This window comes from Ambystoma mexicanum, chromosome 3q (genome assembly GCF_040938575.1).
Source record: "Ambystoma mexicanum isolate Mex_15411 chromosome 3q, UKY_AmexF1_1, whole genome shotgun sequence".
NCBI classification, from domain to species: Eukaryota; Metazoa; Chordata; class Amphibia; order Caudata; family Ambystomatidae; genus Ambystoma; species Ambystoma mexicanum.
The window spans coordinates 153,328,677-153,351,012 of record NC_090926.1 but is presented as its reverse complement, the minus strand read 5'-3'; the positions used below and the strand labels follow the sequence as shown (position 1 = coordinate 153,351,012).

The 22,336-nt window shown below is 46.3% G+C and overlaps 1 protein-coding gene across 4 annotated transcripts in view; it reads left to right on the top strand.

The window, feature by feature from the left end:
• The window catches only part of AVIL (advillin), a 289,148-nt gene that overhangs the window by 172,010 nt on the left and 94,802 nt on the right, over positions 1-22,336 (top strand). For all 4 annotated transcript variants that reach the window (XM_069653359.1, XM_069653362.1, XM_069653361.1 and 1 more), the window contains 3 exons: positions 13,861-14,014; positions 18,502-18,602; positions 18,905-19,042. In XM_069653359.1, coding sequence (XP_069509460.1) covers positions 13,861-14,014; positions 18,502-18,602; positions 18,905-19,042 — 393 coding nt within the window. The remainder of the gene's footprint in view (positions 1-13,860; positions 14,015-18,501; positions 18,603-18,904; positions 19,043-22,336) is intronic.

Sequence of the window (22,336 nt, the reverse complement as noted above, 5' to 3'; positions counted from 1 at the left end):
GCCAATTTTGTATGGGGCCAACACAAATTCAAATCTATAAATGAAAAATGCAATGAACAACTGCAAAAGTGTGCTCCTTGGGGTGGTGTCAACAATGGGAATGTTCAGTTCCCAATGCCTGCGGCCTCCCCAGTTCATGCAGCTGCTGCTAGCCTCTGACCACTTCATTCATGGCAGCTTTCACCCACACTGCACGGCCTCTCCTAAGAGAGAGCTGCCTCCTGTCTTAAAAGCAATAGACAAAAGCACAGTAAGGAGGCAGAATAACCAGCTGCAGAACGTCTCACTCCCCCACTGGACTCCTTTTTGGGCTGCTGTATTCCCTCATGCTCTGGGCTTCTCTTGGCATGCATTATGTTGTCTTAAATGTACACATTCCATCTGAGCATTCAGTACATTTACAGCACTTCAATTTGAGGAGAGTAACTCTAGGACACAAAGGGCCTCATTACGAGCTGGGTGGTATTCCGGCGTTAAATCCGGTGGAATACGGCCCGAAGGAATTGCCGTTCCTACCACTTGGTCCAGAGGATTTACTGCCGAATTACAAGTGGTGGTGGCGGTGTTAGTCCCCATTAATTGGGACTCCATTGGGGATTTTGGCAGAATGATGGCAGCGGTAATTCCGCCGATTTTGACAATTTGTCAGTGGAAAGTGGGAGTATGGCGGAGCGGGAAATGTGGTGACAATTCCATTACTGCCACTTGTTTCACTCCGCTAAAGTCGCAATGAGCTCCTTTGTCTGCTGGGCAGCCCAGAGACAAAGAGTCAACTTATAACATTGAGCTACATTTATAGGGGAATTAAAAAGAAATAGTCCTACTTTGTGGGTCTGTGCTGCTTTCCTTATATCAATCCAAAGCTGTGCCCATTATAACGGAGAAGAGGAAGACTGATGCTGTAAACAAGGGCCTTGAACCCTCTAAGTGAGTGTCCTCGGTATAGGCATCCTGATACAGTTAGACTCTGGAGGCTGAAGTACTGTCGCTCCGTCATGGGAGAGTGCCTGGATCAAACTGCCTTATAACCATCTGGGCAACAAAAAGTAAAAATTTGGTATTTTGAACCATGCATACTTCAAGTGCCTGTGTACCAGATAGTAGCAGAGAGGTAGCAAAAATGAGTGTCCTGTAGAGCCTGAGAAGTGGGAGCTGAAAGGAAGCTAGGTGGGGGAGTCGGTGTCCTGATCTAGGATTTCCTCCCAATGACCTCATTCTGCAAAGGCCTCACTGCCCTAGGCCAACCTGCTCCCAGAAGTGACCATGGCTCCCATAACCTCAAGCAACAATAGAATGGGGTAGACTGTGAGATGGGGGGCAGAAGAAAAATGGTGTGTGTATGTGGTGATCCCGGCGGTGCAGAAGCTGTTGCCTGACCAGCTGCATGAGGAACATGTGTGTAAATGTGTGAGGGGGACCCTTAATTGCTTCTGTACGGCATGTGACTGATGTTTCCGTTGGAGATGGAGACAGGTCTTTGTAGTAAGGGTTAAGAACAGGCTCCAGTTTCACTAGGAACTTTAGTTGAATTTGTAAAGCTGTTTTTACGTTTTTTTCTTACAAATATTAATTTACTTTTTAATGTATTTTGTCTGTAATTCTTGTAATCCTTGAGCATAGTATAGGAACATGTGTTTTCAATTGTTTATTTGTTGAAGGTGGCAGCTGCTTGCTGACCCGGGGGCTCTGGAAGCATATATATTATCTTTGCCCTACTAGGGAATATGTCCCACCACTAATCAGAAAACGATCTCACTAAACCACACATCCACGCATCTCACACTAGACCACTGTGGCGGGTTGGAAGAAGGAGTCGGACACTCGGAAGACATGATTCAGGTTTTTAATGAAATTATAAGTAGAAGGCCTAACCTTCCCTATCACTAAAGGGAACCTATTTTGGAAAAATGAAAGGTGCTTGTCCGTGGTCATTAAGTCAAAAGAAAATATGTTATTCCTTGCAAACTACCCTATCTGGCTCTGCCCCTAATGTTTAACTGATTTAAATAAACCAAGGGAATGATTTGTCTTCACCTGGTCTCCCCTCGAGGTCATTCACTAGTCTTTAATTATGTCTTTAATTATACCACCTCATTTAGTCTTTAATTATGCCACCTGCCTGTGCAATTTGCAATCAACTCTTGTAGCTCCTCCGGAGCACTTTTTTTCCTCCTGCTTTTTGTGGTCCCCTTTTCCAAAAGTCTTTTACAATAACCTTTCTTGCTACTCAGATAGTTATTTGCAACCTCTTTCCAGGCCTTCCCCTCAGGAGCACTTGATAGGGGTTTACTCTGCCCCTTCTATGCTTCTATCATCATTTGTTGGTATCAGGTAATAGTGTGCCATATAAAATCTTGCCATACATATAGTCGCCGGGAAACAGCATAGGCGACATTATATATGTGGACAATATATGGGGTAAATGGGAGCCGGGTTGCGGGGGTGTCCCCTGCTCTCTTTAAAACAAAAACAAAATTGTGGGTGTTGCAGGTGTCCCCTGCAGGTTCCCTGTGATAATGTCTCCGCAAACAAACGGCGCGAGTCTTGCATGGCAACATTTTTGTGGGGACATTATCACATGGAACCCATTTGTTCCCAGAATATGGGCCTCATTACGACCCAGGCGGTAAGGGGTTTACGGCAGCGTAAACAGCGCCGACCCTTACCGCCTGAGTACGAGGTCCCTTAGCGCCATGGCGGATTTAACACCTGCTTTTAGCAGGTGTTAAAATCCATGGCGCTAAGGGACCATGGAGTTAATTACGCCACCGTAATTTACGGTGGCGTAATTAACACCTTCCCCACTCCCATTATGCCCTATGGGGCAAAAATGGGAATGGGGAAGGGTAAATGGGGATTGGGGACTTACCGCCCCGCCAAGGTCGGAATGGGGCGGTAAGTCCGCCAACCACCATGGCGTAAAAGGTGTCGGCGCCGTTAAACCCTTAACGCCTCATTGCGAGTTCCCTTTGCGGGACCCAACCTTAACGCCTGCTTTTAGCAGGTGTTAAAGTAGGGTGCCGCAAAGGGACCTTGGTGCTAAGTACGGTGCCGCAATTTGTATGGTGGTAAAGGGATGAGTCTGCGGCACCGTACTTAGCGCTTTCCCCATTCTCATTGAGCCCTATGGGGCAAAAATGGAAATGGGGAAAGGCCCATGGTGAATGGGGAATTACCGCCCCACCAACCTTGGAATGGGGCGGTAATTCCGCCATTCACCATGGCGGACCCCGGCATGGACCATGGTGCTAGTAGCACCATGGTTTAGCGCCGGGGTCGTTGTGTTCAAAAACTTTTATTGCAGATCTGTTCACTGAAATACAAATGGACATTACATTAACATACAAAACAGGAAATAATGACTGAAAAGCTGAGGTAACAAATGCAGAATATTAACACATTGACAAAAAGCAAATGTGACAAACGTAGAGAAGAACAGGCAAGACTGTACATGTGGGTGAAGTCATGGAATAAACAAACACACAGATTCAATGGTAAACTTTGGGGAAGCAAGTATCCATTGTTGTCGATCAGTGAATAAAATGAAAGGTAACAGGCTCGAAGTCCTGGGGCAGCAGTGAATTACTAAATGAAGAGCAGGTCTTAGCTCTTAACACAAAGTCAGAGGGTCCTCCCCAAAATGGATGTGGAGGGGCAGAGAATTCCAGAGAGAGGCATCCACAACTGAGAAGATACCAACTTCCAGGCCTAGTCCTGGCAAACCTTGTCCAGTAGCAGGTTACGCATGGATGGCAAAAGAATACAAAAGGACTGGTAGAGATGAGATAACCTTTATAAGGATGTTGCGCAGGGTATAAAGAATCTGTGTGCCATATAGAAATCACCAAACCATGCTCCTCTCTCACGTGCAGAAAGATACATGGAAAATGTGTGAGCCTAAAGACACCTGAAGCCAGTCTAGCCGATGAGGTCTGCATTCACTGGAGTTGGGGGATTACATATTCCAAGAGGCCCAGCCCAGGCAAAAGCAATTGAACCAGGTACGGAAAATGGCGTGGGATTTATGTGACGCCCTGCAGGTGCTGAATGTAGCTCTTGGCATCAGTGTCACCGAGGTTATTAAAGATAGACCCTGGTCTGTTATGGCCACAGGCAGTGAACCGTGCATAGAGCCAATGGAATCAGCCAGAAATAGGGTGTCCTTAATGGGAGTCTCACATGAAGAACGGAGCCCTTCAGAATCAAGTAGGAGCTCTATGTCCAAATCCAGTCTGTTTTTATTGCTACTGCCTGGCCATGAAGACCTGCTGCCATTCTCTCATGCTATATATTCCAATCTCCTACCATCACATATTCCCTATTGATGCTGTATAACAAGTTGCCAGAGCGCTTCCTCTGTGCAGGCTAGGAGTCTAAAACGCTTGAGCGGTAAAGCTGCCAGACTCCTGTGGGAGCGCCACCCCCCCCTTGCAGCAGGTCTTCATGGCCAGTCAGGCAGTAGCAATAAAAACAGACTGGATTTTAACTATTGCCTGCTTTCACCAACTGTCTGGATATGGGTCATGCATTATTTACCACATGTGATAGTCTAGGGAATACCACATAGTAAATACCACATGACTATGAGAATAAGTACTACCAATTAAATCCTACAATGTTCACCTGCCCCCAAAAGGTAAAGATTGACATTTTTAAAACCCCCAAAAGTGACACATGTTTGTCTCCTTCATTGGAAAAGACCCTTCAAGTTGCGGTAAAACCATGTGCTGATGGGTTCAGATTCCACCTACCTCACTAGCTTACCAGGCTAATTCACTCAATGGCCAACATTGACCCCCCACTGCATGATTTTACACCGTGCAATAGCAATGGTATTATCCATTGCTGCAAATATAAGGTGCAGATTTTCAGAAATACTCCATGTGGTATTTTCGAAAACCTGATTGCTTTACTCCTTGTATGGTGGTAAAGGGATGAGTCTGAATGTTGCCCATCACCCCAGCCACCTCGCCAGAAAGGAAGCCCATGTCACTCCATCCCGCCCTTCATGCCATCATCGGCCGCTGTCTTTTTTGGGGTGTTCTTCTACCTCCCGCACTTCCGCTTTGCACCCGACCCTTCCATGAGCTTAGGCTGAGTAGTGTGGGCTCCCCTTCGCTCTAATTCCCTAACCCTGGTACCCCTAATACTGCAATAATAAAACAGACAGGGTTTTTGTTAGTGGAAATAATTATGGCCGTAGGCTATTTTATTTTCTACAGAAAATAGCACCAACAATAAACATAACAAGCAATAATGGCACAAACTCGCTTTTGGGCACTTCGTGTCCAGGAGGTGTAGATGCCCCGCCCTCTCCTTGGCTGGTCTTAGTTACCCGGGGCATCTGATCCTGGACACGTGCCGCCTACGACTTTCTGTAACCGTTTACCGAAGGAAGTACTCGGCGTTCCTGTTCCTTGTTCTTTCTCCTCGCCTTTTTGCTGGGTGGGCTGGGTGGCAAAACGTTTCCTTCTCCCCCTGTTCCAGGCCCTGAGAGCCTACCTGTAATTGGTGAGCTCCTTACCTGCTTGTGCTTGTCCTTCTTTCATAGGGGTACTTATACCCCGTTGGCCCATTGTTGTGATTGCTGGGGCAGGACTTCCTCCTGCCCCCCTGTTGTTTTTCCCCACACCTTTCCCCCTGAATGTTTGCGTTGCCTTGGCAACGCTGCGGGTGAGGGCGCCGCTTGGCTCCCCCTCCCCTTGCTATTCGCGCCGTTTGGTTCCCCCACCCCGCGCCTAACCCCCCAGGCCCTCTATCGTGCCGCACTTTGTGCCGGACGGGGCCTGGGGCATAGGCTGAGTAGTGTGGGCTCCCCTTCGCTCTAATTCCCTAACCCTGGTACCCCTGATACCGCAATAATAAAACAGACAGGGTTTTTGTTAGTGGAAAAAATTATGGCCGTAGGCTATTTTATTTTCTACAGAAAATAGCACCAACAATAAACATAACAAGCAATAATGACACCAACTCGCTTTTGGGCACTTCGTGTCCAGGAGGTGTAGATGCCCCGCCCTCTCCCTGGCTGGTCTTAGTTACCCGGGGCATCCGATCCTGGACACGTGCCACCACACCTGAGTGGGTGACGCCTCGGCCGCTCAGGTCCCCCCAAAAAGCGTTCCTACTTGCAACCTCGTTCAGCTAAGGCTAAAAAATGTTATCCGTAAAAATTCCCATCCCTTTGTTGGATAGATGTATCCCGTCCTGGTGGAACATCTCTGGATTGTTCTGCGACAAACCATGCTTTATAAACTGGAGCCCCATGCTCCTACAGTACTTTTCTACTGCCTTGTTGAGCTTTTTCCTTGCGATTTCGATTGCATGCCTCCTGTGCGCGCCGTACCAGACTCTGCGTGTAACTATCTCCCACATGAAAATGTCGGTTTTCCACCAGCAATGCGCTATAGCCCTTAGGGACTCGCACATGCTGCGCAACAGCTCGCCCTTATTTCTTTTGACCAGGTCATTTCCGCCCAGGTGGATTACCAGATATTCGGGGGGGTCCCTAAACCCGATCAGATCCGATAAACGATCGTGAATGTCCTCCCAATGCATACCTGGGAGGCCCCACCAGGATGTTATTGTCTTTTTAAAATGCAGGCCCTCTTTGAAGTCTTCAATCCACCTGCCTGCCCGGGTTACAAATGAGTGGCCGACTATCCATGCCGACTTGTAGGGGCTCGTATCTGCATTGGGTGGATGGGAGAGAAATCATATCAAGTGTTCTCTTACATATCTTTTGAAGCATTGAGACCTCCACCCCCTGATTTTCTTCACTCCTTTTTCTCCCAAGCCTCCTGCCCATGCCGACGTGGTTGCCCCTATTCTGAAAGAATGGGTCCCAAACTCCACTGCATCCCACCCTGCTTCGGCTATGGTTTTCTTTAGCACTGCTTGTAATTGGTATCTGCTGAGCGCCCTGCCGTCCCTGTGTATTAGTAGCTGTCCCCCGACATCGGGCCGTACTTCAATAAATTCCTGGGTGATGCACCTGGGGCAATGCTCGCTATCCTTAATGCAATTTAGCTCTATTGTTCTACCTTTCCCCATCTGGTCTGTTTTCGATTTCCTAAGTACTATTGACATGCCCTTGGACCCTATGCTGATGTCGCCGCTTGCTAGGCCGTCCCCTGCAGCTATGTTGCGCGCTACCAGTTCCCCAATCCTAAAAGCCCCATAATACGCTAGTGCGAATGCCGCCCTGAACAGCCTTGTCTCATAATTGTCGCTGCACGTACCTTGCAACAACTGTAACAGTTTTATCATTTTACCAAAATTCAGGGGTCTCCTACTATCCGGCTTCTTTCCTTCCAATTTTGCCCAGCCCTTCATTGCATATTTTATCTGTGGGCTAACTGTTGGGTCTGTCACCCCGGCCACCTTAGAGGTATATGCGACTGCGGAAAATGTGCTGCCGCCCAGCTTTTTCTTTTCCCTTGTGCAAATGCTTTCTCCAGGAAGTCACACATTTTGGAGATTGTAATCTCCCCCACTTCTTGCAAACCAGTTTCTTTTAACACATTATTTACATGTTTCTTGTATTGCTTACCAGTTTTGTATGTTATGGCGTTCCTGGCCAATCTTTCTATCACTTGGCCTTGCACTTCCTCTTCTGAGTCAACCTTGTAGCTGACCGTTTTTCCTCCATGGGACCCATGCCTTCTGTGGCGTGGGTGTTTTTATCCTGTTTGCATCCGGCCGCAGCTCTCGGAACTTGTCCCACTGGAAACGAGACAAGGCGTCAGCGACCACATTTGCTTCACCGGCGAAATGCCTCGCCTTTAAGACCACATTATTATTCAGACACTCCAATGTAATTGCCCTCATTAATTCCAATACCAGCGGGCATGATGCGCTTCCATTGTTTATTACATGCACTACTGCCATGTTGTCTGACCAAACATTTAGCTCTTTGCTATTCAGCTCTGCCTCCCATGCACACAGAGCTACCCAGATAGGAAACAGCTCCAGTAATGTAATATTACTCGTCCAAGCTGCCTCCTGCCATGCCTTTGGCCACTTTTCTGTGCACCAGTCTGTTCCTAATATTGCGCCAAAACCAAATCCCCTGGCTGCATCTGTAAATAGCACCGTCTTGCTCTCAACGTTTAATGGTGAGCGCCAGATCACCGCTCCGTTGAATGTTTTAAGGAATACACCCCAAACTTCCAAATCTTTCTTGATTCCCCCGCCAATTCTGACTCTGTGGTGACCTTCTTTTGCCCCTCTTGTTCGCTGTTCAATCCTTCTTTGGAATATCCTGCCTTGTGGTATAAACCTACCAGCAAAGTTTAGTTTACCTGCCAGTGATTGCAATTCCTTAACCGTGGCCTTATTTTTCCCTTTTAGGCTTTTGATTGTTCTCAATAGGTCTGCTACTTTTTCCTCCGGGATCCTGCACACTACCTTTCGTGAGTCTATTTCTATACCCAGAAATTGGATTCTCTGTGTGGGGCCCATTGTTTTTTCTTCCTCCAGCGGGAAGCCCCACTCCTCTGTTAATGCCATGAATTTATTCAAGGTCGCCCTACATAATTCGGAACCCTGTGGTCCCACAAATAAAAAATTGTCCAGGTAGTGAACTACTTGTGCCTCTTCCAGCTCCTTTGTGAGTGACCATTGTAAGAATGAACTTACTTTTTCGAAATTTGCGCATGAGATGGCACAGCCCATTGGTAGGCATTTATCAACATAATATTCGCCCTCCCAGTGCATGCATAGCCACCTCTGTGATTCCCAATTGACTGGGAGTAAGCGGAACGCTGACTTTATATCCACCTTCGCCATCCATGCCCCTTTCCCTGCCTTCCTGACCATCTGTACTGCTTCCTGAAAATCTGCATAAGTCACTGATACTGCCTCTTGTGATATGCCATCGTTCACTGATGCACCTGGGGGATATGATAAGTGGTGAATCAGCCTGAAATCGCCTGCCTCCTTCTTTGGGACCAGCCCCAATGGTGAGCATATGTATTCGTCAAATGGGGGAGACCTGTATGGGCCCCCTATCCTTCCCAGTTCTACTTCTTTCTTGATTTTCTGGCCCACTAACACTCTGTTTTCTAAGGCGGATTTCAGGTTTTTCGGGATATCCTGGGAACCATGACCCTCAAATGGTATGTTGAAGCCCTCCTGGAAGCCTCTTCTGATCGTCTTTGCGACTTCTTTGTCTGGGAAAACCTGCAGCCACTTCTCCATTCTTTCAACCCTAACTGGCGTGGCCCCTTTCTCCTCGTTTTTCTTAACTCCGTATTTCCAAAACCCTGTGTGTGCTGGATGTTGTTCTGGTACATTTTGCTGTACATGTTCGTCCCTACAATTTTCAATCTGTGGCTGAATTTGCATTTCTTGACCCAGCTACATGGTACCCCATTCTCAAAGTTTCTACATTGCGCTGCCTCTGTCCTAGTTGGCCCATTGGTACTTCTACCACCCCCTTGCGCTGTTGGCAATATACTGTTCTGCCAACTTCTCTGTGTGCTGTATTGCCTGCTCCGAAAACTCTGATCCCTTGTTCTGTCATAATTGCTCTCATATCTTCTGTTACTGTATCTATAATCGTTTCTAAAATTGTTCTGCCAATATTGCCTCTTTTGATAACCTCCCGTACTACTCTGTTCCCTGGCGTCCCATTTTTCTTTTAGCACATTAAATATGTACAGATTGAAGTTCTCTTCATCCCAACCTATGTCGGGGAAGCAATCCATTTCCTTTCTAAATTCGTGGTCATCTTCTTTCCATGCATCTCCCCAAATGCTTTGTAAACCTTCAACACCCTCTGTTACCAGTGACAACCCGTCTTCTGGGTATTTTTGCAGTATGATAGTGGACATAATTTGGAAAGCCGCTGTCCAATTATCAAAATTCCTAGCTACTGGTGCCCTCTTCAGTAAACCCTTCTCATCCTCTTTTATATCTTCTAATGCTACATTCTGACCTCTCTTCTGTACATCTAGCAACTAAAAGATATCTATAAATGCTTTCCTCCATGTTTTTTCCTTCACTTTTTCGTCAATGTACCATGCCTGGGCCTTCATCGAACGCCCCTGGGCGTCCTTTCCAACCGTGGCCCTGCCATATTTTGTCATTACTGTGGCTGGTTCTTGTACTGCTATGCTCGTAAGCCCGGTCGGCGCCACCGGTATGCTGGTGTTCGCCCCCTGAGGGGTAGCTCCTGGTGGAACCCCTTGTCCCTCCCCCTGTGGGATGGGTACCCCGCTGTCTGCTGTGCCTGGCCCATCAGCCCCCTGACCGTCTCTAGCCCCCTCGGCCCTGGTCTTCTTCTGCTTATCTTTGCATATTGCACCCTTCCATCTCACCCAAGCCTTCATGTGCTCCCTTTCCTCATCCTCGCTACTCTCATCCTCGTCGGATGTTACTGCCGTTTGCTCGGACCTGTGGTTTTTGTGTCTTTTTTCTTTTCCCTCCTGAGTTCTGGGCGACTTACCCTGAACCGTGATGCATTCTTTCAACATTTTAACAATTTTTTTCCCAATGTTATTATCAATTTTTTCTTTACCTTTTTTGTTGGTTTTCTTTTGCCTCTTCTTAGGCTCCTCCGGCTGTTCCTGTGGCCCACATGCCACCTCTCTCGCCCTCTTCTGGCCTTGCGGTATTGTTGCCTCCTCTTCGCTGCTGCTGGACTCCTCTAGTAGCAAAAGCGACATTGCCCTTGCCTTCTCCTCCTTCTGCATCAGCTCTAGCACCCACTGTGCTCCATATTCCTTTTCTGCTTTTTTAGCCCATGCGCTAAATTCCTGCGCTCTTCTTGGCCTTTCTTCAGCCATTGTTTCCAAAATTTCGTCCTGAGATCTTCTTCGCTATATGGTTACCCTTCCAGGTGCTGCCTGTGTCCCCGGGCTGCTGTTCAATATGCTATTTGCCCTTTTGCCCTGTAACTCAGGCTCCCAGCGTGCCTAACCAATTAGCTGCCTTTCTTCTAGCTGTCCGGGTGTCTACACTTTATAAAAAAGTTCCCAGCACTGAATGCGTGCTCCGCCGGGCCTTTCACCTCCCTTGTAGGCACCCTCGTAAATCGTGTCTCGTGCCTGTCTCTTTAAATAATCTGGTGAAGCAAATATGACCCTGACGTGATTTGAGCACGCAGCCTTCTGATCTGGAGCCAAACGCCCTCACTTGCACCACGAGGTCCTTGTAGCCTCTTTCCAATGATGCCTGCCCCGTATGGGACACGCCCCTTGCCGCCTCTTTGTTCGCAGGCTTTGTAAGGCGCCTGTATTTGCGTCCTCTGACGCGGCTCGTCTTGATGTCCGCCTGCTGCTCCCGTTCTCCGCACCTGCCCGCGGCTCCTGGGAAACTCCACACGGCTCCAACGACGAACAGCTGTCCCCTCCTGCCAATCTTCTCCACACGGCTCCGGCGACGCCAGTCTTCTCCACGCGGCTCTGGCGATGCTGCGCTGTCCGCTCCTGGCACTCTTCTCCACGTTGCTCCGGCGGTGGTCAGCTGGAGTGCAACTGCAGAGGGGGAGAACCAGAAACCCTGAAAAGCCCGTAGAGGCAAGACGCAAAATGTTTCCTTCTCCCCCTGTTCCAGGCCCTGTGAGCCTACCCGTAACCCGTAATAGGTGAGCTCCTTACCTGCTTGTGCTTGTCATTCTTTCGTAGGGGTACTTATACCCCATTGGCCCATTGTTGTGATTGCTGGGGGCAGGACTTCCTCCTGCCCCCTGTTGTTTTTCCCCACACCTTTCCCCCTGAATGTTTGCATTGCCTTGGCAACGCCGCGGGTGAGGGCGCCGCTTGGCTGCCCCTCCCCTTGCTATTCGCGCCGTTTGGTTCCCCCACCCCGCGCCTAACCCCCCAGGCCCTCTATCGTGCTGCACTTTGTGCCGCACGGGGCCTGGGGCATTTCACTCCTTGCATTACTTTCCCCTACCACCCGGTAAGGTAGCTCCGCGGGTTGAGCGCTCGCTGCTGCGATCTGAGCTTGATCTGCAGGTCGCAAATTCGAATTGCGGCAAATCCAACTCAGCAATGAGTACCAATTTCTGTTGGGTGATATTCTATGTAAAGTATGTGCCCTGTAAAGCGCTTTGGATTAAGGCACTATATAAAAAAATACATCATTATCATTACCGCCCTCCTTTATCTAGCCGTCACTTTGCGCTCCATGTTCCTGCCTGTATATGGCTGAACGCAATGACATACTCCCGTTGCAGTGTTTTGCAGGCCACGCTTCTCCTGGTGGCCTCCGGACCAACAGCGGTGGAAAAGCCGTAATCAGGCAGCGGTCCTCATGTTACCACACGCAGTAACTGAATTAAAGTCATTCGAGGCTCAATTCGGCAAAACAAATTAACGTCTAGAATAGGCACAACAGATAATATCTAAAACTATACCTCTCTGCAGGACATGTGCATATTCACTGTCCAGGCACAACTGTGGCTTAATTATGCGAGCAAGCCTGTCTCTTGCCAGAGTCAGAGTTAACAAGGAAGGTAAACACCTCTATCCTGCGAACTGATCATTGAGAGATCGAAACTGGTGCACCGCTATTGCGCATTCTCTGTGATGTAGAAAGGATAAGACCAATATTACCCAACAGCGGCGCTCCATCAGGTTGATAAACTGCCCGCAGGAACAGGACTCCCCTGGAAGGACCAGTGCGGATTTTTTTTTTATTTTACATTTTTAAAGCGCTCACACAGGTGTTACAGCAATTGTTTTTGTTTATTTAGCTGCGTAATTGTGTTTTGTCTTAGTTGCGTATTTATAATGCGCTTGAACACCCAGAGGTTTCTAAGCGGACCGGGAATCGAACCTGTGTTGCTTCGTGTCGTCTTGCTTCCAAGGCGCGCACGTTGGCGCTGAGCTATCCTCCCAGGACATGAATCGCGGGACATATGAATTCTATTCTTCATCTCTATATGTGCCAAAGGAAATGGGTAAATGTAACCCTTGCAACCTAGGTCGCTAGGTGATCTAAAAGACTGCAATGAGTGCAGGGATATTTAGGCTGTGTGCAACATGAGACAGAAAAGCGTGAAATGGATGAATACACATTTGTTGTTATCTCTCCACTCAATGCAATCCTATGTCTCTTTGCATTAAAAACGGCTAAGGGCAACGGGCATAAAAAAAATTGCAAACATGTGTTGGGCAAGTGACTCAACATGGGAACGTCACGTGATCGGGGGAGCGCGATCTCGCGAGACCTCGATGCAACGGGATCTCGCGAGCCTGCGCTCCGCGAGAGAACGTCGGGGAGAACATTGCCGCGAGTATTAGCGGAGCACCAGACCAAGAGGTCGGCATACAGCGCTGCTCCTTTTAAGGAGCCACTATAAATGAGGCCCATAGAAGTCTGTACAGTCCAGCTTCCAGGGCTTAAATCCAATGCCACAGAAGGCCACATGGGGGCCCTGGAAGCTTACAGCGTGCCATCCATGAGCACACCCTGCCTCCAGTGAAGTAACTAGGAGGCCCAGATTGGAACTGTGAGTGACTCCCCTGCCCTGCTCAAGGACAAGTTATGCCCACCAGTCGGTCTTGTTAATAAAGACAATTAAGACCCATCTGAGCATCCTGTCGTCCATAAGGCCCCTACACTCAACCTCCCTCCATCTCTGTGGCGACCTGTCAACCAAATTGGTTGCTAATAATGAAACCAACAAACAATGGTGGGAACCTCCAAACCCGGCACCTAGAGGTAAAACAATACATATGAAACAGGTGGTGGTGCCGGAAACACGAGAGCAACTGATGAACAAGGAGTTGCTCTCGTGTTTCCGGCACCACCACCTTTTTCATATGTTAATAATGAAACACCAAGTTAAAAACGCCATCTTTTGAACATATCTCCCCACAAGACACTAACACATGCTTCTCTTTCCTGCAGGAATTCATAAACATGAAGGGCTACCCGCGCAGCACCAACGTGGAGACGGTGAACGACGGCGCAGAGTCGGCCATGTTCAAGCAGCTCTTCCAAAGATGGTCTACGAAAGATCAGGCTGTGGGAATGGGCAAGACCTACAATGTGGGCAAAACTGGTAAGTGCTTACGTCATGGAGCAGTGGCTGTAATGACTCAATGTCCCTACTTGTCAAAGATCTGTCAGGGGAGTTCACATGCAGGAAACATAATCAAAGAAAAACTGGTAAAGATGCCAGAGTCGGCGGTCTCCAGAAACAGGGTTCCAGTAGGCAATCCAGTCAGGCGGCACGCATAACCAGGTGGCACGCATAAGCCCGGTGGCACGCATAAGCCAGGCGGCATGCATAAGCCAGGCGGCACGCATAAGCCAGGTGGCATGCATAAGCCAGGCGGCACACGTAAACTGCTTGGAGTCCCACCAGAGCTCAGCAAGTGCCTCACCTACGACTGTAGTTCCACATACTGACGGCAAGGCTTCCACTGCCAGGGCCGGCCCAGTGGGGTGGGCACAATGTACACATGATGCAAAATAATAACAGGGTTGCAAGCTGTGCCCAGAGAGCACCACCATCAAACACAGTCTTCAAAGGCTTAAACAATAAGGAATGAACAACTTAACACGTGGCCACAGAAAGCTAGGAGCAGTGATTTAGCAGTAAGGAGGGAAAGCAAGACAATGCCCATCTAAAGAGAAACAGGTTACACCACACACAACACATGCTAAGGAGATGGGAAAGAAGGAAGCAGGGACATGGAAAACCCAAGAAGAAGCTGAGCCACTAATCTTGACTATCTCCTGTCTCAAACATTAAGCCAGGGGAGGGAAGAAACGGAAGTCGAAGGAAAGAGGAAGTGAAGGACTGGAGACATAATCATCCATGTAAGCTTGTTAAAACTTTGCCCACCGATGCTCTTGCCAATTGCTCAGGAAACAGGAATTCAATGCAATCAGCATCATAACAAGTTAGTCCCAAAGAGGAATATTTAAACAATTATCAATGCTCAACCGCATCAAATGAAGCTTTTTCAAGAGCTCACCAATTATCGTGCAGATCAGGTCTTACCAGGCAAGCAGAGAAGAGCTGCTTCCTTCACCAGCCTTGAACCTGAGAAGTTTGGGGCAAAGCCGTTATCTTTCTATTATTGATTTGTATCTTCTTTATAAAATGTATATGGTGTGACTCGAAGACAGCAGCGTGCTGTACAATAAATGCAAAATGTTTAAACAAATCATGAGACATACAATGAAATAAAATAGCAAAGATTACACTGATAAAAATAAAAACCGCCAGAAACAAAAATCAAAGCCAATCTGTAACATTTCGAAATCTTGAGGCTGGTCAGATAGCACATAGCGCTCGCTTTGACATCTGTGCAGCGCCTGCCGATGCAGGTTCGAATCCCGGCAGGGCCAAACTCAGCCTTTCATCCTTCCGAGGTCGACAAATGAACACCACACACCGTGGGTAATAATAAGCAGCGCTCAGATGCTTGAGGGTCCGTGGCGCTATATGAATGCAAATTATTAAGGGAGAGAAAACAAATACGTTTTAAGGGCTTTACAAAGGCCAGTAAAGTGGGGTGCAGGTGGATAGAAGGGGGGCAAAGCATTCCATGCAAGGGCTCAGCAACAGAAAAAACATGTTAACTGGCATTGTTTAAAGCTGGGATAGTTAATGTTAAAATATCCAAACTATGAGTAGACCTCGACCCTAATAAGATGTGGAGTTTAGCAGCCAAGTAAACCAGATGACGCATTACCACGTCCTCATGAATGATGCGGTGCTGGAAAGTGAATGGGAAGCGAGAGAGTAGAGATATTACAACAGGGGTATTGCGCTTGATTTTTCAAGTGCCAGAAATCAAACTTGCCACCAAATGTTATATTATCTTAAGAACGGTCAAAGAACATGCCGGCAGCTAACTGAAAACGGCATTATCAGCATCGGAGCGAGATGGTACAAGAGCCTGGACGGCGGTCTGAAAATCCCAGGAAGGTACACAAAGCAATGCAATCTTCTCAAGAAGTATCAACTGAAAAACCAGAAATGGGACGAACAAGGAATATGACTCCTAAAGTCAAGATTGTAATCAAGGTTAAAAGCCTAGAGAATTCAGAGTGGATACTGGAGTCGGGTGATCTCAATCAAATAGAGTGTCAAAAATCCCTCTTTTAAAGGTGCTGTCGAGGAGGAAACCAAAGGAAATATGTTTTAAAGAAAAAGAAAACATCCAGTCTTCAACGGTTTATACCGACATTTTCCCAATTGGAGGCACGTGCTATTGTTTCGTCCCTTGCCTGGGCTTTCTCAAGGCACAATGAAATTATAATATCCAAAAGAGTAGCGTCAAAACAGTTATGTCTACTTTCAGACACTGTTACTTAGAAGCGCTACCATCCTGAAAGATATCAAATAAAGACTGAAAGCAACCATTTGAGGTGCTGATAAATTATGCTTATGGAACAGTAGATGATTAAAAAGAAAGGGATCACACCCAACCTGAAATTGTGCCAGATCTAATTAATTCAAGGAACATCCTACAACAAAATACTGACAATTATGTTCTTAAGGAGAAAAACACTGTGTTTTTATGTTAATTAGAAATATGTGCTGAGATCGAACTGTATGATACTGTAACAATCTGAATGTCAGAGACATGTATGTAAAACAAGAAAGAATACAATACACATGTAATAAGAGAAGAATGTACTTAGTGCTTATCAACAGTGACACAGTGTCGGAATGCAGACATAACTGTTTTGACGCTACTCTTTGGGATATTATAATTTCATTGTGCCTTGAGAAAGCCCATCAAGGGCGAAACAATAGCATGTGCCTCCAATTAGGAGAATGTCGGAACCATATATAAACCTGAAATAAGATACCAATAAAGCTTTAACCCAAAAGTACTTAAAAACTATATTCCTTATTTATAATGCCAGCCACATGATCCAGACCTTCTAAAATCCCCCTCCTGTTTAAACTATTTAACTGATTAGTGGGTATCTGTCTTCACTAGGTCTCTGCTGTCAGGCTACCCATTCACCAAAGAAGAAAATACTAATAAACTCAGGGAAGGCACACTGCCCATTACTCACTAATCCTAAATTGCCATTCTGTTAATATCATTGGTGAAACTAAAAGTTCTAAAGAAACAATGATCCAGTTTGGACATACCTGGCTAAATCGAACAGACCTCTCCCGGCTAGTGCAACCACTCAGGCAGAGGCATATGTTAGTTCTGTAAGTGAGAGGGAGGATTGAGTAGGCGGGTGGGCCTTGGATGCAGGATGAAATAGTGGAAGTAAACATGCATTGATGCTCATGCTACAGGATACATCTACTGCCCTGATGGTGGGAAGATTTAAACAACTTGTTATATATTCATTTCTTATATCACTGCGGCTGTATTCGAGAAGAAGGGATTGGGGGAAACAGGACAGTTGCCTAGAGTCACAAGCTGCTTTCCCTGTATTGCATATTTAGTCTTTGTACATCTGAAGTGTTTTGATGTCTTAGGTCCGCTCAGTGGAGAAATTCCAACTTAATATTCTTAACAAATGAAAAACTCTCGGAGACCTGCGCCAAATATTTTTTCATCCAAGTTTTCGTTTCCACATTTCATACGGTGCCCTTCCTGACGACACGTGTTTCGGAGCCGACGCGTGTGACAACGGGATCAGTTACGTAACGCAGGTATTTGATCCTTGGCATATACTAAAACCGAAAGTAATAGGAACTGAGAATGAGATATGAATATGCCCTGATTTGATAATGGCAAGTTTGCAGAAACACGTGTCATCAGGAGAGGCACCTTATGAAATGTGGAAATTAAAACTTGGAATATTTGGTGCTGGTCTTCGGGAGTTTTTCATTCATTGTATTTTTTGGCGTTTTTTGGCCTTTCGCCGCCCAACCCCAGTGAGACGCGACAAGCATCAAGAGCGAGCTCAATGAAACATAAAAAACATTTTAAAAAATGTCATATAGAAAGAGAACCGTGTATTTAAAGGTGTCGCTGACCAGACCAGCTCCAAGATAAAATCGAACTTTGTGACTGAATAATATTCTTAATAGTTGTATTCACAGATATCTGCCTGTGTACTTCTCAAAGTGAAATCTGTACTGTGATAAAGATATTAAAATGTATCTGCTGAACCAAATGCAAGAGTTTTTTTTCCAACAGCTGGATTTAGTGCCTGTCCCCATTCAGCAGAGATCCCCATCTGAGATGATCCATTTACAGTCAGCTGCAGCTCTCCTTGCTAGATTTTATTATACAAGAAAAATATTTTTTTTGGCTGGGAGGGTTAGACAAGAACATGGTGAGATTCAGAAAGAAAGCCAAATATCTTGATTGCGTAAACATATTGTGGTTGCGAGTGTCAAGGATTTCCCTTGCTCACCAAACCTGCTAATTGAGAAGGAGACTTACCTCTAGAATTTTGCTTTCAGGTCTACTACCAACACACTGCACCTTAAGGAACATACATAATTTGAGCAAACAATTCACACCCCTACTGAATGCCATCCTGTTCTGGCACACCTAAAACCATGATCTGGATTCTCCTGGTTTACAAAGTGACCATTTCTTCTTGCAGCCAAGGTGAGCCAAGAGAAGTTTGACGCCTCTTTGATGCATGCCAAGCCTGAGTTGGCAGCCCAGGAAAGGATGGTGGACGATGGGAGTGGAAAATTAGAGGTAAGTTTAGCAGCCATCATCCAAGAATAAAAATGTGTACTTGTGTAGTCATAAAAGATCCCAAAAGTCTGGGAAGTCTAAAAATAAACAAGTGAGAAACAATGCACTGGGAAATAAAGTTCCTAGATTCCGGAAGGAAGAAAACCCAGAGAATAGAAAAGAGTCAGCATAAGCCTTTCAGGGCATGCCTTTAATTATCTGACTAATGCAGTAGACAGCTTGAATGCAGCATTTTATTCATTTAGGCAGATTGCACTTAGCTGGTGCCCTTGATGAAGGAGTGGCCATCTTTGTGTTTGTAGGTCTGGAGAATCGAGAATCTGGAGTTGATGCCTGTGGAACCAGAGTGGTTTGGCTTCTTCTACGGTGGCGATTGCTACCTGATTCTCTATACATATGACGTGAATAGGAAATCCCACTACATCCTCTACATCTGGCAGGTAAGAGGACTCTGCACAGACAGGTATTGCTTTCAGACTTTGACCAACGCATCGCAACAAGCTAAATCGTGTATGTTTCTGCACATAAGGCTGGGCGGTGTTCAACACCAATCGAAGTATTCTCCTGAATATAAATAATCTGCAAAAATGCATAATGTTTTTCTTTTTGTATTTCTTTGCTACCCACTGAACTGCATGCCTTGGGTGAGGTCCTCGGTTAATGCATTCTACTTTAGGTTGTAAACAATTTAATGACTGCACAGCTCAGACTCCCTAAACACTGCTTGCACTACTTGTGTCCCATTACCCAAGTTTTCAGGATCTGGCCTGGGCTGGACTGGTTTATGTGGCTTGCTGCCCTATCTGTCAGGTTTCCACAAAATAGGATCTATGCACGAGCATCTATGGCACTCAGGTGCCCCAGCGGTTCAATGAGGGTGATTATCCTTCCGGTTTTGCCTTTTCATAACTGTGAGCCAGGCCAGGCAACATTTGCTTTCAGACACACCATCCAGACATGTTTTAGTGTGTACCCTTGGTGGGTGGAGGGGTCTTTTAGACGCAACACCAGTGCCTGTACTTAGCAGAGGTCATTACACAATTCTCTATCACAGGCCATAAGCGTCTCATAAGCCTTATGCTGACTATGTGAAACACTTGTGTATAAGTGTGTTATAAATGCCATATCATAGCATATCATATGTTCCGAGAGCCCTTTGGGATGGCCTTCAGTCTCATTACTGATGTGGCCCAAAGCAGACCTGATAGCTGCCTGGTCAACACTCCACAGCAGCTTCCTCCGGAATTATTCTATTTATTTATTGTACAATATCGTTTTTCAACAAAACTTTTCACGCATGTAAGAAATCTACAAACAGGTGAATAACCTATCCCAATAGTACAATGCTAAAGTACAACTTAAGCATAACAATTCATAGAAACAGAATTATTACAATTAAAAGCAGTGTGCAAATCATCGCAATACAAAAAAGTCAGCAGTTTTTTTTTTTACAAATACAGTCCTAAAATCACATTAAGAAACACCAGCACAGCAATTGATAAGGATAGCTCACTGGCATTCAGGATGTGTATCCACAGAGAGATGGGCAAGACCCCAACCGAGCTATGCCCAACACTACCGAATCTTTCAAAACGAGGTACAATCAAACCAGGACATTCAATACAAAGGTGTTTTGGTGTCTCGTTGTTTACATAACAAAAGCGACAGAGTCTACTGCCCTTTGGAATTTTCAGTCTAGCTCCCAGGACATCATTTGTTGGGTATACATTCAATTTCATTCTCAAAATGCAGTTTCTAAACTCACGAGATGGGTGCTTTAATAAATAAAAAATGCTAAAACAGATGACCTTTAATCGACCAGTTAAAATGATCATCAAAAGAACTATAAGATAATAAAACCTCCCTGTTTAAAAGCCAATCCCTATTAACCAGCTTGTGTTTAGTTTTTCTTGGGATGGCGGCCCATTCTTTGGCAGGGGAATTTATCTTTCTAAGACGTTCCCCACAATGTTCCCTGCAGGTCGTAAGGACAGGACTTACTTTCTTTAGCATTACTTCTTGCAATTTAATGTATAGGGAAAGTATGTGTTCAGAAATGTGTAATCCCCTCCAGTCCACCTGCCCTTGGACTGGCAATGGGGACGGAATAGGGCACAGAGAGCGCACACAGAATGAGTAGAGAGGCCCAAAAGAAGAACCAACAGTCCCCGGTCTGAAGAGCTTTCGGTGCAGCCATCAAACATGAGCACTATTCGTGGCAGCTCTTCCTCAGGCTGTAAAATGCGAGGAAAGTGGCATGAGAGATGGGGCGGCCTAAAGATACATTTAGGTTGTAAATTTAGAATTCCAGCACAGCATCTGCCAGTATCTGCATTGTGGACAAAGGGTCTGGTCTCTGAGAGGGGGAGTAAATGCCATTCCTGTTGCTCCAGGGCCTGTACTGTGCATCAGTGGTGGAGCCCACCCCTAATGTACTCAGCCTTCTGCTCCGGGAGAAGGATCCGGGATTAGATGGAGGAATCAATGAACTGGCCCTAGCCTAGGCAGAGGTCTTGTGTGCCAGCTTGGCTGTGCAGTACAGGGTCTCTTTGGCCCATTTCTGGAAGATTTACTATTTCATGAGTACAGAACTAAAGGTGAAGCGGACCTTTACACACAGAAGGCCCATATTTATTTATTTATTTATTTATTTTGAAGCTTATATATTTCGCCAAGCCCGGAGGCATCTAGGTGCTTTCTTATAGAGTGTAGAAGTTACAGTTGTTGCAAAGCAAGTACAAAACAGATATAGAGGTTACAGTTGTTGCATAGCAAGTACAAGACAGATAGCATATAAGACTAGGACATTCCTGTTTTCTTCCCCTGTTCCCCATTCCTGGAGCCCCAGATCCTGTACTGCATGCTGGATTCAACACAACAGGCAACAGGTTGCAGGCATAATAATGTGAATGTTGAAGCAGCAAGTGCTTCAAAAGCCTCCACTACTGGGATGGTGCGTTATACGTGGCTTTTTCAAGTATGTACTGCACAGCCTCATCCTTGATTCGCCTGTGGGTCAGCCACAACCAACTTTGCCCGCTCCAAAGAAGCCTAAACCTATTCTAGCCATTCTGGCTCTGGTATCAGTCATACCAGTACTCGCAATGTTGCCGTCTTCAGCACCACTGTACATGTCAGATGCCTCCCCCTCTCCGGTAGCCAACACTAGGTCAGAATCCATGCTCAAAGAAGTCCTGGATGAGGAGGAACTTCCTACGGCTCAGGTTGTCCACAGTCTGATGGAGAATATGATTAAGTGGATGAGTCTTAAAGCTCTGCAACACTCTCTCACTGGGATAATTGCTCTAGATTGATCACTCGGGCTTGGCAAATGGGGCCCACCAATCACTGCATATCTGGCTAAAGTATCATGCAACTTCTAGACGATTCCACACTAGACATCATTGGTGAACAAGGTGCTTGAGCACAGATAAAGGAGCATGCTTGATGAGAGCTTGCCTGTTGGCATCACATCCCACAGTTTTACCACCACTTTTACAAATTCTGGGAGTTTAGTGGTTTTGCAAGCAGAATGCCAAGGTGGATCGAACTTAGCATGACCCTGAGCTTTACTGATCCACCTTGCAAATCCGATAACATTAACACAAGCATGCAATGTTCATGCTGATGGTCATGCAATGGATTCCTATGGAATTCACCTGAATTTACCTCCTAGGGGACACCATAGGATTCCATTGCTATATTGCCACCCGCAATAGTGAAATGCAGGAGTC